At 31.9% G+C, this 17,814-nt stretch overlaps 1 protein-coding gene across 1 annotated transcript; it reads right to left on the bottom strand.

The window, feature by feature from the left end:
- Positions 1-238: 238 nt before the first annotated feature.
- Positions 239-17,184, bottom strand: LOC118199510 (uncharacterized). The gene is made up of 2 exons (XM_035371392.2): positions 17,050-17,184; positions 239-1,082 (listed from the first exon to the last, which is right to left on the bottom strand). Exons 1-2 carry the CDS (start codon positions 17,114-17,116, stop codon positions 532-534), a joined length of 618 nt encoding a protein of 205 aa, XP_035227283.1. The 5' UTR covers positions 17,117-17,184; the 3' UTR covers positions 239-531.
- Positions 17,185-17,814: the final 630 nt, after the last annotated feature.

Raw genomic sequence — 17,814 nt, 5'->3', positions numbered from 1 at the left:
AACAAATAAAATATCTCCTGAAGCAAATCCCATTTACATCCTGCTTTTGATCACAGACAAAAATTATAAAAGTGCCTATAAAAATTTTACTTTGCAAATGCAGAAAAGCTGTTCTAATGTGATAAATATTTGTAGGTTATTATGAAATGAATTATGTTTTTATCTTATTCCACAGTTTTTGAAATAAAGTAAGCAATTCCTGGAATAGAGATCAAGGAAAAAAAAAACTATAGGTCTGTCCAGATTAGCACAATTATTTTATTTATTTATATTTTTTTATTTTCCTTCATGATAAGAACAAATGATACACAGCGAGAAGGTAATGCTTCAATACACGTTCCGCATGCAAGAGGAAATTACATATCTTCATGTGTAAACAACACTTGAAGAGTTAGTAATACAAGAATAATTTCACTTTGTTATTAAGGTACTAAAAGAAATAGCTGCTTTCTTTAAACTAAGACATTAAATTTATGCCTTTCCGGGTTTTTTTCCAGTTCATTTCTTCCATTACAAAACATCAGTCGGGTATTACTTAGACCAGTATAATCTTTCTGATCTTCCTAATCTGGGTGTGAAGGCAGTGCCTGCATTCATATTGATGACATGTTGAGCTCTACCACTGATAGCTGCAGGCTGAGGATTGTTCTTTTCTTCTGATCGTTTTCTTCCTAATCTAGGTGTGAATGAAGACGGCAAATGTATTGTTTTAACATTCTCCCTGTTGCGGCTCAAGCGCAGCAGTGGCTGCAAATAACGCATTTTGCTGATGTCTTCTAAATTACTTTCCAGCAATGCATCTCCACTGTCAAGAGATCTTTTACGCCGATCAGCACGAGGCTTGTATGGCGTACGAGAAGGAGCAAACATAGTAAGGTATTGGATCTCACTTTTTGGTGTGACATCCTTCCACTTCATTTGCCTTAGGACAGATGCTGTAGGGGAAGTTCCAGCTTCAACGACTAATTCTGAGTGCTTTTCGAAAGGTTTAATGGGTCTGTCAAATTCATAATGAGGTACTTGTTCTTCCGAATCACTAGCCAATAATGGTGTTTCGTAAAAATAAGGGAAATCTGTAAAGCCTGTAAAAAATAATTTTTAGTAACATATTTTTAACTTGAAGTAATTCTTATATAAGACATAGCTTTTTTTTAAAAAGTTACTACTATTAACAATATATTACTAATAACATTTACAAAAGTTATTTATTAATATGAAATCTAGAAACACAGTAATAACTTAAGAATAAGAGTTTTTTAAAAAAAATAATTTGATGGAATAAAGGATTCACGAAACATCAAGAAGGCTTTATAATAAACTGCTGTAAGAACTCTAGGAAATTTAATTAGATTAAATTTAAGCATGAAAATTAAACATGAAAGATAAGATAAAGAAGTTATAATTTTGATATATGTGCATTTGAAACAAATTTTCAGTTTATGTAGCTTTTATTGTTTCTCTGACAATTTTTAACCCCTTTGCTTTAATATTATCAGAAAGTTTCTTATTAGAGACTTACTGACATTTAAAATGGAGAATATTCCTTTCGAGCTTTATATATATATGTAACATAAGGAGCAAGGTTTTTATTATATGCATTTAGGATTAAGAAGAAGGAGATTTTATAGCTTAACAAACTGTTGGAATCTGAGCTTTTAATGTTGAAATACTATGAGAAGAAGGAAACTGAATTATAATGCCATATATTATCTTGAAAACAACTGATGCATGAAATTTAAATGACATCTTCTAAGAAATATTAAAAAAAGTAATATCTCATTAACTTTTAATTGTAGAACATTAAAGACTTGTCGAACGTACTTTCATATCAATAAGCATACAATCATACTATTAAACTTGAATAGTTAAAATAACGTAACCACTTCGAAATCTTATAAGTCTCCATGGTCTTTTGGAAATGTAAGTACAATGTGACTCCCATCTCTACAGAAAATATTTACCTCACTAAAATGATAATTTTTTCATTTCTTTAAAAATTATTTGTAATGCATTTGGTATATTGGTATTGGTTACCACTGTTAGGAGAATGTATGCAATAACGAGAAGCATACAAAGGAATCTAATCTTCACTTCATACCATTAGCACAAGGCCTGTTTATCATATGCTTGTTTTATATAGTATGTGCCACTAATCTGATATATAAGTTATTAACTTTATTAGTTAAAAAAACTTATGTTCCTTCTCTGATGAAATGTAAGGCTAATCAATCTACGGATTTCAGGGCGATGATGCAAAGAGGTGAGTGACTCTACCAGCACGGTAATACAGCCCTAGATAAGTACAGCTATAGCTAAAAAGAACAGATTGATGGACTACAAGAATGGAGAACCCGTGTTTACATTGATAATGAATGCCAAGTTAGCGAAGTCAAATAATACTTCATTGATAATTGCAAAAGTTCATGCCTTATTGCAAAATATACATAGTATATTTTGTTTATTTGTCTCCAGTTTAAATACTGAATTTATTTCATTTTAACTAAAATAAATAAATACAGAAAAAAACGACAGTTCAGTATTTATTGATTTTGTTTAAATACTGAAACAAAATGTTTTTCACATTAGTTCGTATCATAAAAGAAATTAAAAAAAATTTTCTTGAAAAAGTGACTCTTGTTACAATTTAATGATAAAATAGCACTCTAGGACCAAGAACTGTTGCGTAATGACTGCATAATTTTTCTGCATCAATTTTTTTCTAATGCCTAAAATAAAATCGCAGAAAACCTTTATGTTACATCTTCAAAAATGTTATTATTATGTTTTTGAACTTAAAATTTGTATTTTTCTCTATTTAAGTTTCATCGTCACCTAGATTTAAATCACATCAGCCTGAAACAGCATTTTCTTATTATTTTCCCCGAAATTTTATAGTTTTAAACTTTATTATATCTTAAAAGCTTTAATCTTATTTTCTTCTTCTACACTAGCAATTATATACCCTTTACTGTCGAAAGCTTCTCAGTTTTAACGCATGTATCAAAGTTTTGCAATTAATAATCACTCCGATTGTTATACCTTTCCTGCAGTTTTTTGTTGCTGGAAACTGCCCGTAAACTCTTACCATTCATAAAACGAAAATGTATCATCATCTTAATCAGTATTTTTACATAGTTAATGTTCAATTTTCAGTAAGGAATATTCGAAAATGTACTAAACTTCAAATCTTTATTTATTTTACCAGAAAAACAACATAAACTAGTCTTTGACTACATTGCTTTATTTATATAAAGAAATTTTATGTCTGGTATTGACCGAAAGATAAAATATTTGTCTATTTCGTGCCATTGCACATTTGCTGTAAATCTATTTACACTAGTTAACTGACATGCAATTTTTTCTAGAACTCCTTCTTTCTTCCTTCCAAATTACATTGATAATTTGGAAGCAAAATTAAGTAATAATAATAATAATACAATTTGGAAGTAAACATAAGTAATAATAATATAATTTTGAAGTAAAAAATAAGTAATAATAATAGTAATAATGGAAGTAAATAATATAATGTTCCATGTTTACCAATGTTTTATACTGTTTTCATCACTTTTGCTTTTATCTTAGTTGGTGATTTTATATTGAATGCTGAAGTGAGTAGAAGCAATAATCTTACCTGCATAATGCCAAGCATTTAAAAGTCAAATTAAACCGTTAATTTGCCAGTTATGGCGCAGTAAAATAGAAGAGACTTTCTACATTTTACGCTTCTCTTTCTAGAGTTCTTTACAAAATTTTGCCAGCAAAATGGGTTTTATCAGGCCTAGGGACTAACGTAAAAAAACGATAATTGTAGAGGACCTGTAGTAGTTGCTAGCGAATTGCATTAAATTTAATGCAAGGAAAAAACCTTTTGTAAGTCTAATCAGATATTCTGAGTTGCTTAAGTTGGTTGCTTTGATTGTTTGTTTAATTCATTATGGCAAAATATGCGAGAATTCCCCCCCCCCCAAAGGGAACAATTAATTTGTGACGCTATTTCTATAAGATACTGATTACATTCACGTTACACATGGGGAGAACTACAGAAACATCCATACAACTATCCCGCTCGCCCTGATTCGAACTCTATCAAAGGACCAGCGTTCAGCAAGCTTCCCCATTCGGGTGTTAGGGCTCTGTTTCAAATTTAGGATACAACTATCAGCAGCCATCTCCCATTCATCTTGTTTAAAGTCAAGATGTTATTTGGAATTTATTATTAAATAAGCTACTACAATTTAGCGTTTTTTTTCCAAGGAATATAAATCCAGAATTTGTAGTAACTGAAATTTTAGAAATGCTATAAAACATAGTAAATATTACTCATAAAAAATAACGGAATAGGACAGGAGGCTATTCATATTACTAAACAAGCTAAGCATATTACTAAAACTCTACAATTAAAATTTAAAATATTCAAAAATATTTTAATTTTTAGTTGAAAGTTAGTATTTTGTCATTTGGTGACCATCTGAAACCGATGACTTCTTCACTTAATTCGACAAAACTGAATATTTGCAATAACTTAATAATTCACAAGCTGTGTATAAAAGTAATTCAGTACTTATGAAAAATGTCTGGGAATTTTTAAATTACGAAGTCTAACAGAAACATGTGAATACCTCCATGACATGTGAACACGCCTTTTAAGATAAAAAAAACCCTCTAACTACTCCGAACACTGTTAAGCACACTATTAATATTTAACTCTACCCCCCCCATCTATCGTCTCTTTTTGTTCCTATTTTTAAAGAATTTTCCATTTTGCATGTCTTCCTGAGCCTTTAATAATACTAATTCCTGTAACAAATACTGTAACTGCTGAGCATTTAATAATACTAATTCCTGTAATTAAAAATGTAATTGCTGAGCCTTTGATAATACTACTTGCTTCTTTTTTATCTTTTACCTGTACAATAACTAGAACATATTTAACCGTGTAATTTATTCCAAACATTGCCTAGTGGTCATCACCTGTATAGATTCCACCAGAAATCTGAAGTCATTAGTACACGTCAGCCAGTATCAGCTGCGTGATAGTTTGACTACAATATATAATTACATACATTATAAAAGTTCCTTGTTTCTTTCAAATGAAGAATGCACTTAAATTTGTCATCATTGTTATGTATGACTATTTTTATAACTAGGTGGGATGGTGCATTTATTAGCTTTTATTTAAATTTTACAGAAATTTGTTACTGAATATGCTTTTGATAATAATAATGAAACTTCTTGCCAAAGTTTGCAATTCGAGATATTTTGAATGAAAAGAGTTTTACTTGTAGTATAATTCTTAATCAGAATGTTAGACTGTCATCATATGTATCTAATCATGAGGGGCTAAATTCTCTAATTTCAGCAAACGTTTGTTTTAAAGCAAAGGTTTTAGAGAAAAAATAATGAAATAATTTTAAATTAAAGAGGTGAAATCAGAAATACGAGTTTTATGATAGATCATTTAAAATAATTTGCATAAATTAATTTTTTCTCAGCTGTATGAAAAACTAATGAAGAGATTTACGATATAGTTAAATGAAAATTAGAAATAAATTGCATATCTGTCAAGTTGCACTTTTGAAATATAAAATGCTGGCAAATAACCTAACAGATACCCACCAGTAGCAGAGGGGTAAGAAAGCTGAGCCCTGATAGATCAACCTGGGCTCATGTCTCGGAGAAAGGGCTGCATGAGAGCTCTAGGGGATTTCTTCACGTACAATGTCTGTACGAGCCAGTTTCTCCTAAAAAGTCCTCTATGAAAGATTCCCTTCTCTAAGGCATACAACCCTCGTGTGCTTTGCCAAAGTCCAAGTAACTCTTAATAACATAATCGTAGGAATATATGTTGGTAAATAACATATCTGACCTTCGCATAACTCATCTTATGTACAGTGAAATTACGATAACCATCATTCAGTACTTACTCAGCGACTGATGGTAATGAAAGCTTTAAATGTTTCACATTCATCTTTTAAACACACAACGAAAGGTCTAATAATTATTAGAAATTAGTTGTTTATTAAAGACTACAATATTTAAACTTTAAATGTGTACTGTCCTTTTGCAATATATAGAATTAAGATAAATTTTGTGAATGAACATTATCTTCCTACATATAGAGAGAAGATGCATAAAAGGAACTTTTACTAATGAACTTAACAGACGTAATACTTATTTCAATGGAATACAAAAGGTATTAAAAACTAAGCTTAATCTATATTATTGTATATTCCAGTGTTAAAAGCTAAAAGTACTGTTATAAAACTAAAACTAATGCTGCTTATCTGTTATAGTCTCTCATTATATTCCTTAACAAATCTAATATTTAAACAGTATAATATAGACCCAATAGATATGACAGACATAATATTTATTTGAATATAATACAAAATGAATTAAATAATCAAGTTTGATCCATCTTCCAGTGCATTCTAGTGGCTTTCAGAGTTAAATAGAACGCTGCATGTATGTCTCTCAGTGCATTCCTTAATAAATATAGATTTGAATAGCGATAATGTGTAATATCGATCCAATAGATTTTTTTTCATAACTGCTGCTTATGCAGCATTAGCAACTTATAATTATTTGTTGTCCACATAGACTGTATTCTATCACTCACTATGCTCTATTGCTTTTGCAAATAGAGATATTAAGACATCTTACTTCATCGCTCATATTGGAATCATTTTTCATTTCTTTTGGTTGCATTTTGCGTAAATCCCAGTTTGGTTTAGATCTTCGCTCTCAAATGAAATTTCACGCCAAGACTTAAGCTGCGAATATGTATTCTTGAATTTAAGCATAAAAGAACCTGTCTTATTTGAAACTTCGATATAGATGGCGTTTCTCATACTGAAGTTTATTCCATCCACAGAGACATATTTCTTTGTCAAGAAGCTGAAAAATGAGGAAATATCTAGAAAATAGTCTCGGTTTATTTCTTTCACTATAAAAAATTTCCTTCTTTGGTGCTTCTAAAATAATGTTTCTCTTCTACTCAAGTATATACATAAATTGATGCTTCTTCCTGTCAAACTGTAATGTGAATCGCAAGACAACTTTTCATAACTTGGAGGCGGTATTATGTCAGCAATTATTTCAAGCATTTTGTTTTAAAGATTTGAAGTCATGAATCTTGTCTTGATTAAATGTTTATTTTCATTTTCAGACGTTTAAAAAAGGGATGAATTCTATCAATATACAAATGTTTTGCGCGATGATTATAACTTAAAGTGTGTGATTATGGCAAAGCCTCGAGGGCTATCTGCCTAAGGGGAGGGATGCCTTCGTGGATGACTTTCTAAGGGAAACTGGCTCGTATACACGCTATACATGGGGAAAACCACGAAAACGCCCATGCAGCCAGCCCGTTTGCGGGATTCGAACCTCGCACCAAACTACCAGTGTTCAGCGACTCTACCGCTCGGCCGCTGGTGGGCTATAACTTAAAGAAAAAGTGTCGATGTTATTTCATGATGTCTTCTGAAATGGATATTCATAAATTTCTTTCATAGAAACACGCATCTGTTTCGAATTTCGATGAAGTTAAAGCTTTTTTTAAGCCAAAAGCTATATCCTAAACCCTAGAAAAACTTTTCTTTACTTCATTAGCCTTTTACATCTACTACTGTTATTACGTCACTATCAAATCAGAAAGATTTTACAATATTTAGAACTAGATAAACTTTATTTTCTATTAAAAACAAGTATATTATGTCACAAATTTGTTTTATTTAACAGCTAAATCTACAATTTTAATTATTTTAATGGCTGTGAAACTTGCACGCTTAGTTTCTCTCAATACGAAGCATGTAGGGTTTCCTTATTCAGGTTTTAAAAGTTGAACTAATCAAACTTATCTTGGTTACACGTTTATTTTGCCTTTCAGAGGTCTAAAAGTGCGATGAATTCTGTTACTGCACATATGATTTGTGAAATGTTTATAACTTAAAGAAAAGATATAAGCTGTTTCGTAACCTCTTCTGAACTATACCGTTATAGCTCCAAAATAATACATTCAAAACTGCTCAAAACTTTGATAATAGTGTGTTCAAAATCAAAAACAATATCCTATATTCTAAATAAATCTGTTCTTTGACTAAGTAAGTGAGGAAATCAAACAGTTTTCTCAACTTAAAAGTCTACTCACAGAAATAACATATTACTGATAATTAACTATAAAACTGAACTATAAACTTATAAGGAATTGCTTATTCTCTAATTTGAGTGCATAAAAAATAACAAAATGTTAAAATCAATTTTTAAATATTTTGATAAGGCTTATTTTATCTAATAAGTTATTTTTACGTCAATTCTTTTCTGTAACTTCTGTCTCTTCCGCCGGCCTTAACCTGAATGCAAATTAGTTTGACTTAAATTCATAAGTTGCAATAGAGAGAAAGTACTCTTACAACCATCACAGGAACATGTTAGACTGAGAAAAACCGTTTACCTAGTCGATCTGCGGGTTGATGTGTAAATGTTAGACAGTAGAATTAGAATCCGCACTGTTGGAGCCAAGTTAGCATCTGAAGGTTAAATTGTGTGTTTCATTGATATGAATACCTGAGTTACTGAAATCGGCAAGCAGTAGCAGCTACTATTTGTTAATTTTTATTTCTATTAGAAAACGTAGCTTTAATAAACCTTTTAGCTGAGTTTTATCTCTTGCCTGTGTTATTGAAATTTAATTAGACTTCCGTATAAATGTTTGACGACAACAACCTCCGGAGCAAGAAAGATTAAGCTGGTGCAGTTAAGTGACTAAGCTTAACCATTTATTCTTTCTTTAAAAGACCGTCTACTTTTGATCAGGCATTTCCGGAGAATGGCTGAGTTCAGTCATCCTCTAGCGAATGCTGATGAACATTTTACTTTCTCATAATTGAGAATGTTTCCCAGTGTGCATTCGGAAAATGACTGATGTTACACTCACTAGGAAAGAAGATATCACCAGTATTCTTGCTTGAATCGCGATTTGAGTCTGAGCCCTTTACGAATGGTAGCTACCCTTCGCTAACTATCATACTGATTGAAAGGTTTGGTTTGGTTTGGTTTTATTAGATTACGGTAACGCACTCGAGGGCTATCTGCCTTAAGGGAGGGATGCCTTCGTGGAGGACGTTCTAAGGAAAACTGGCTCGTATACATGTTACACATGGGGAAAACCACGAAAACGCCCATACAGCCAGCACGTTCGCGGGATTCGAAACTCGGACCGAACTACCAGTGTTCAGCGACGTTACCGCTCGGCCGCTGGTGAGCCTGATTGAAAAGTTACTATCTGATATCATAAAACATGCGTTATGCGTACATTGTTGCGTGCATGCACTACTAATATTTTAAAGCGCGCAAATTTCTTATTTTAATGGAGCGTATGTCTTGGCATAACCTACATAAAGGGCTGGCAAGGAAAGAGGAATATCTGCTCTAAGTGCAGTAAGTTTTAGAATTCTAGCGTTAGACTTTGCCTCATGTGGTCCATATGGTTTAGAAAGATCGTCGTCTGTTGGAAAAGGATACAGTATTAAAGACAGAAATAGCTGCTTGAAGCTATGAAGAGAAAGACTATTTTTCATGCAAAAAAGGAGCTATTGAGCAAAGTATTTAAATAGTAAAATAGGAAAAGTGAAGGGAGATCAGAAACATGTGAAGAATTTTTAATTAGTTTCATCCCTTTTTAACTTTAGAAATGCAGAATATTTCACTGTAATTCAATGATTTTTGTTTTATTATAATAATTATTCAAAGGAAGTTGTATGGTTTCTATTATTTTGCATTAAACAGTTATTTACAATTTCAGCCTTTAATGTAGCTTCTCCTTTACCTTTTTCTCACCAGAAATTTAATTGAGTTAGGGAGTACTTAAGCGGAGGGTTTCGGGATTTTAAGACAGACCATGGTTCTGCCTCTCGAGGCCACGTTATTAGGTTTCGCCAGCTCTGCTAAGACTGTAATTCTTTGGGTTGCTGTTACTGCTGCCGACCTTTAACTGTTACGCCGGGGAGAAGTTCTGAACCAACTCAAAGTTAAAATCACTTGCGTAGTCCTTGACTACTAGACTACTTGGCTTTAGTTTAACTTTATTGAATTTGACTGTTACCTTAAGTTACATCGCCACAAGTGGTGGCTCTTCCTGTGATCGTGAGACGTACATTTTATGTTTAAATTCTGATTCAATAAAAAGATTATTTTAACCTTCTCAAGATCTCTGCAATTAATTTCAGACTAAGCGATAATTCGATACAAGTTTGTTAGGAGTTTGGAACTAGTTCATCCAAGTCATACTCTAAAAAGTGCCGTATTTCATTTTAAGTAAAACGGAATAAATTAGTCTAGGATATTACCATATAGAGTGAATGTCAATGATATAAAGCTGTTGTTTCTTCCTCGTTTAGATGATTATGGCAAATCCTTCGGGGGCTGTGTTAAGCAGAGCACTGGTGAGCATGGCATGGTGCAGAAGCTGAATTTAAAATTATCATATAATTTCAACTCCTTAAAGGTTTATAGTTCAGCTATCCGCCATGTACACTTTATTATTAGCAAATAAGAATTGCGACATGTCAATCATATCCAGTTACTACGGTTATTACTCATAAATAAATATGGGTTAGCATAGCCAACACAACAGCAAAGACATTTTATGCATAATTATAACTAACAAATTCTGCAGCTTAGAAGTGTTATATAAGAACTTAGCATGTAGTTTGTAAAACTAATTCAGTGCAGGAAGTTGAGGACGGATAACTTTAACAGAAGCTACAGATAATTTTGACAGCATTATCAAAATTTCTGCAAAACGTTGCTCATATTCCTTCATTAGTGTAGGGTTTAATATCCCTCCTCGTATATATAAAATTAACTAATTTCCTCAGTTGTCTAAAAACATTAAAATGTTTCATTTGCGAGACAAATTCAAGATGTGACAATTTCTGGGTTACAAAAACATCAGTTCAGAAGAAGTTATTTTCAGATGTGGAACACCTGCAAATCCTTCACCTATATCCCGCAAAGTTTTGCCGACACGACATTTGCATTTCTCTCTTCCCTATGAGACGGAAGAAAAGAAGGTCGTTGAGAACTGCGTGGTATTTAACTCACCCAAGTTTCAGTTATATGTCGAATTTCAGACTAGGTCTATAGGCGCCTTTTATTTTTAAAATGATATGTGCTTCAAGTGTCAAAAGTTTGTATCATAGTTGGTTAAGAAAGAGTATATAAGATGGTAATATTTTACTAATAAATATACTCGTAGATTGTTTTTATGCTTTTCATGGTTGTGAGAATGCTGAAAACGGGCCTTTTTAAACATTTATATCTTGTTCAGAAATATGCTTTTACCTTAAAATTGTTTACAAAGAAACAGTTTTGTTTATGTTGGCTAAATAAAAAAATTGAGACTGATTCTAGTATTCAGAATCAGATTGAATCTAAAAAAGATTTCTATATTTCGTTCTCATTTTTGAGTCTTTTACATTGCATCAGGACGAGAATTGGGATATTTAGCGACAGACTGCGAATTACAAAAGGCTTCTTTGAGATTTTTTTTTTCACCTGGTTTTCATGCTGCAACAGTTTTCAGGGAAAAGAAGCAAATTATATTTGAATAAATCTGTTATTCTTGAATTCCTCGCGGAACTGTTTAAAATCTGATTTTTGGCATATATATAATTTCAATTTGCTATTCATGCATGCATTATAAGCTATTTTTCGTGACATGTTCATGAATAAAAGTAAGTTTTAGTTTATAAAGTATTTTCTCCCTCCTTCAGCATGCCTTCGTGGCGTAACGGTAGCACACTCGGCGCGTATTCGGGAGGTCCAGGTTCGAGTCCTGACGAGCGTTTTCACTTTTCTGCTTCCAAAAAAAGAAGAAAACTTAATGACTTAACAGTGGCTTCCGAACTAAAAAGTGGCTCACCACCAGGATTTGGCGACTGAGTTCCCTAATTCCCAGTCGCCCTTTCAGCATACCTTCGTGGTCTAACGGTAGCACTCTCGGCGGGTATTCGAGAGGTGCAGGTTCAAGTTCCGGTGAGGGCATTGCTCATTTTTCACGTTTCCAGCGCCAAAAACCTAATGACTCTACAAGTTATTACTTTTTTTCCAGGAATGACAATTCACCCTTTCATAATCAATAATTAGAATAAATGCAATGAACCCTGTTATAGAAACCATTTCCTGTAAATGATCATCTCTAAAAATGACCAATATTTCTGATACCATAAACAAATATCAGCCCTGAATAGCATTTCTCTATATGGACCGCCTCCATAGAGGACTAAAATTATTTAGAGTTGTGGGTGGTCCTCTTACAGAGTTTGACTGTATTTTAAATGAAACTGATAAGTTAAAAAATGTTAAACTATTAGATGCAGATAATTGGAGAAGAAATTTTGAGTTTTTAATTTATCTGTACTGCAGATACCTTTTTAATCATATATCCCGTAGTAGGATCCATACAAGTCTTCTTGTTATCATATTTGAAAACGTAACATTTTTTTCAGATATCTTAACTATCAGTTTCTGATTAATTAAGTAAGAAACAGAGTTAGACATTGACGATTTTATGTTGTTCAAAATGTTCAGTTAATGAGGTGGCTGTAATATCCAAAAGCATATTACTTTTAAATTTAACTTTACTGTTTGCCAGATGATCCGTCATCACGTAAGCAGAGAATCATAGTTTCGAAACAATGTTTGTAACTGTTTGTTTGTTTGCTTATGTCTCCGTCAAATTCCAGTTGGAAGTTTAAATTCTGACTCTTCCTCTGTATATTCATTGCTCTTACTTTTACCTTCAATTTCAAGCTCTTTCTTGGAGTTTGAATCGTTTCTGTATTCAAATCAGTTTATTTGATTATTTGATAACGGCAAAGCACGCAAGGCCTATCTACCTAAAGAAAGGGATGCACTCGGGGAGTACTTTCTAACAGAAAATGGTTCATATACACGTTACATATGAGGAAATCCACGAAAATGGCCATCCAGCCTGCCCATTCGCCTGGAAAAGAGCCATAGTCCAACTATTAGCTGTGTTCGAATTAAATGCATATTTAATCTGGCAGTGAAATATAAAATAAGTATTCAAATTTTATCTTGCAGATGATAGTTGCCAAAATTTATTCTGATAAGAACATGATGTCAAATTATCATAAAAAACAAAAATTCAAAATTTTTCATTTTAAGGAAAACACTTTGTTCTTCAAAATGCAGTTTTTTAATTAAAATTTTCATAATTTCATACAAAACATTATAAATTTCGTACAGATCATATCGTAGATGTGAAAATATAACAGTTTTTCAACGCTTTCAGAAAGGCTCGTAAAGGCAACCCGTTCACCGGGATTCGAATTAGGGCGGAACTAAAGGGTTTAGCAGTTTCACCTACTCTGCCACTGGTTGAGATTAAAATTTTTTTAAAGGAATTATATTTTGCAATGCAATATTCTTTTGTGACTTTTCAAAACGCTATCAAATTTTATTACAAAATTTCATTTTGGAGTTTCAAAACTTCATTTATAATAATTTTTTCTGAATTAGGTATATAGCAGCTAATTTTAACTGACCATGTTCTTAAATTTATAAACCATGTTCTTAAATCTATCAACTGTATCTTTTTTTTAAACCAATATGAACTTCAAAAATGAAAAAATTTCTTGATAGAAGATTCTTTGATCTTAATAATTTTGCTTCCCAAAAATGTTTGAAGACTACATAACTTACGTTCTGCTGTATAAAATAATAAACGTTTATAGATTCTGTTTACACTGAAAATCAAAATAATGAACACTATTATGTGATCCATCTTTAACACAGTTGCTGTTTATTTTCACTTACGTTCTAAATTCTCAGTCGCAATACCAAGCGGTGTAACATATAATGATTTTGCAGAATAATTGAATAAACATTCGCCAGTGCAATTCTGCACAAAGCTGCTTAGTATTAACAAAGCATCAGGATTTTTAACATTCTATTCGCAACTATACTTGATGCTCAATAAAGCTGAGTTTAATTCGGAAAATGTTTTATATTATGCTAAACTTGTTTGTTATATTACTGAAACTTTTCTATTTTAAGTTTTCTGGATTATTTTCTTACAATATCATAAGTATCAATAAATAGAAATATGATGGTTTACTGCTAGTGAACCACCAAGGAAGTATAATGGTCGCGTGCGGCGCAGGCCTTAAGGCTTGACTGCGCGGGCTCTGCTCGAGGTCACTGAAGACTTATACATCAATATAATAGTATCAGTGCAGATACAATAGCTGCATTAAATATTAAACGAATACTTTTAATTACTAAGACTGTAAGTTACTTTTCAATCAAAGGTTGATATTCATGAAATAGCAATTCAAAGATGGCTAAATTTAAATTAAAAAGATGATATACTTTAAATTCATAAAACGCTTCATTACTTAGATACAAAACTGCCTGATTATCTTCTGATCTAAAAAATGCTAGTTTACACGATTGCAAATAATAACTCTTAAATTAAAAACTTCAAATACGCTCATATGTTCAAAAGAAATAGTTCATTGTACCTCGTATTGAAACTTTAGTTGCTATAGCGTTAATAGTAGTTACCAAAATTAACAATATTCCCAAGGCAAATGGAACCATCTTTTAAGAGTTTCTCCTGTTGAAGATATGAAATAAATATGTTTCTGCGGGATTTAAAATGACTTAACCAGCTGTTATTTGATGTATGGCATCATATACATCCCATTTGAAGTGTTATCAGGTTAACCTTCTGAGGGACATCAAATACTTCTTACTTTTACAATTGAGTGGAGTTTATTGCGTCATATGTAATTGTCCAGATCTACCTCCATTGAACATTCAGCATTTGTCAAAGAGAAAGACAGAAAACATTACCAGCTGTTGTTCTACTTCTCAATTAATATATATGTACAGTTTTTTCCTTTAATAAAAAACCTGTAATATATGAAGTAATAGTATTTGATAGCAATACTGTATAATAATATGTTAGTTTATAGCAATACTATATAACAATATGCAGTTAATATGTTCTTATTCTATTACTTATATTCAAGAGTACCTTAGTTTGTTATTGCATTTCGCAACTGATTATCAGTTGTTAACGAATACATGCATAATTCACTTTATTTCACAAAGACTGGTTGGGAAGGATTCACAGTTTAAATACCACTATCAAATCTCACAAATGTAAAAAACGTACAAAAATTATCTGTTGCATTAATAGCTCTTATCTATTTAAGTCACAGGAACAATTGTGACAGACTTAAAAATAATTCATTTAATGTATTTCGAGTATCTCTTAGATGACCAGAATGAAGCATTTCTATTAGGTGACCATGAAAGGAGTTAAAGAATTTAATTTGCCATATATCCTTAAAAACGTTTTTTCTGCTGTTACATCTTTAATTCCAGGAGCAATTAAAGCAATCCAAGAGCAATTAAAGATGAGTAGAAAAGAATTTTCCTAAAGCTATAAAACCGGTGCAGGGTAGCCGTCAAGTACTTTTTCTAAAATAAGAATTGAAGTAACACTGCTGCTATTGTAATATAGTATTTTCCAACAAGTACACGATAAAAGAACTTAGCGCAGAACATTTCTAAACTGCCGAAAACACTCTTCCAGAACAATTTTTAGTATAAAATGTACCTCAACGTATGAAAACGTTATGTTACATGGGTAATTACAATTTCCTTGCTTTGTAATCTGACTACATACTGGACACACATTATATTTGTATCACAAATTCTGTAAGTGATAGGAAGATGAACAAAGGTTTTGATAAATAGAAGTCAATTGTGTAGCCTGTATCTAGAGATTAAATTAAAGTTATTACGGACCACAAACAGGAAATTACTATGCTATCTACAACGCGATTACAAAAAGGTTTCTTACTCAGAAATCCTTCTGTAATTATTTGACTGAAATATAATTTTGTTAACTGTGAATAATCGGCCATTAATAATTATTACGATTTATGAAAAAAGGATTATTTAAGTCTCAGTTACACAATTTTGATTTAAGTTTCTTTTCATTCAAATATACAAAAAATTGCTAAGATTAATTATATGTTCATTTCAAAATCATTTCCACGTTTATTTTCAAACAATAGTTTTTTCATTCCATCAAACTGTATTTAATTTTTCTTAAAGGATCACTTGATGAATAAAATAAATATATTAAAGAGCATGTTCATAATACATTCCAACATTTAATTGCATTGTCATTAAATAAAATCCTTTATATAAAGATATTACGCTATGAGGCAACAGAGGTAAAAATCTTTACGAAAGTAATTATGAAATTAGTATCTGAAAGTATTTGAAAGTATCTGAAACTCATTCCTCTGTTCTTTCTGTTTTATGTTCTGTTTTTCAAGTGTTTTATCAAGCATATTATAATTAACTAAATCATGCTTTAACGTTTTTATTTAAAGCACAGTTACTAAAACACTTTCGGAACATAGCTAAGTGAGTTCGCGTCAAGTTTGATTTAAGAGATCTTTTTTAACTTATCTTGCAAAATCCTATTTTGATGCTGAAAAATGTTGATATCTATGTTTGAATTAATAAATAACAATATTAGGTATTTTCGAGTGATTTAATTTAGTTCACCTGGATATACTAAAGCACAGTATGGCTTTCTGCCTATGGGGAGGAACACCTTTGTAGAGGGCTTTCTAAGGAAAACTGGCTCGTATTTACGACCACACGTAATAAGGAAAACACACGGAAAGGCCTATGCAGTCAGCCCGTTCACCTGGGTTCGAACTGCAAGCCTGTAACGATCTTATCACTGAGCCACTGGTTGGTCGTTTTCTGAATAAAAGTATTGTGCTTAGCATTTAAGGTAGCCAGGAAATACCGTTTTTCTCAATAGCAGACATGGTCCTTTAGCTACTATGCAACTGAAGCGTACATGCGATTTGTTATAAATTTGCAAGAACAAGGTAGTTTCGTCTATATTACATAAATTTAAAAACATTACTTTTAAGGAGGTACATTTTATCATAGGTAAGTTTTCTAAAATTTGCATTCACTTACCATAGCCCAAATGCAGTGAGTAGAGGAAGAAGCTGCAAAAGTACATTACACGAAGAAACATTTCCATTTTACATGGAGTTGTTAGATTTCTGTTCGAACTGTAAGATCCTTTCTACAAATACCCCTTATATATTCCCTCCTCCTAAGACTCGCTTTAAGCATACAAAGATCGAGATGGACAACTTCGCCCATAGCATTTCCGTTTTGAGTTAGTTTTCTGCATATGTGGATTTGCAGTGAATCTGGTGTTCAGTTAGCTTTGACAGTGACACGATGTATGAGATTTAGAACGGATTTTGAATTTGGCTTCTAAGCGTGAATTTGGAAATACCATAACATCCTGATAGACTGAAGAGGAAATCGCATATTAGTTCTGCGTTTATTTTGCTTTCCTTACTAAAACAGTTGTTTTCTACTGTCCAGACGTCTATTTATTCCCATTTGATAGCAGATTATTTAGACTCCGATTTATAGAAAGATCTGCAGAAAGAAGATTATTGCGGAGTTCAGCATATTGTCATTGAATATCAGTTTGGCATTAGTGGAAGTCGCGATAAATTCTTTATTTCGCATCCCTATCATTTCTATATGTATTACCTATTATTTCTATAGATATTCAAATAAATAGTATGTGTAAGTGAAAAGTGAAAAAAATCAAACCATCTTTCATCTAAATACGCTTTTGCTGATAAATAATTTCAGATAGGTATAGTAGAGATTCAGATACTCAGACATATCAACATAAAAATGAGGGACAACTTTAAA

This window comes from Stegodyphus dumicola, chromosome X1 (genome assembly GCF_044657685.1).
Source record: "Stegodyphus dumicola isolate Sdum_Otavi_A_Nest chromosome X1, ASM4465768v1".
Lineage (NCBI taxonomy): Eukaryota > Metazoa > Arthropoda > Arachnida > Araneae > Eresidae > Stegodyphus > Stegodyphus dumicola.
This window is presented reverse-complemented; position numbering and strand designations above follow the sequence as displayed.

What these genes read in the sequence shown, in the direction of transcription:
- LOC118199510 (XM_035371392.2), bottom strand. Translation starts at nt 17,116, where the DNA reads ATGGAAATGTTTCTTCGTGTAATGTACTTTTGCAGCTTCTTCCTCTAC. An exon ending in CTCACTGCATTTGGGCTATG is followed by an intron (nt 1,083 to 17,049) that starts GTAAGTGAATGC and finishes TATTTTTTACAG; the next exon opens with GCTTTACAGATTTCCCTTAT.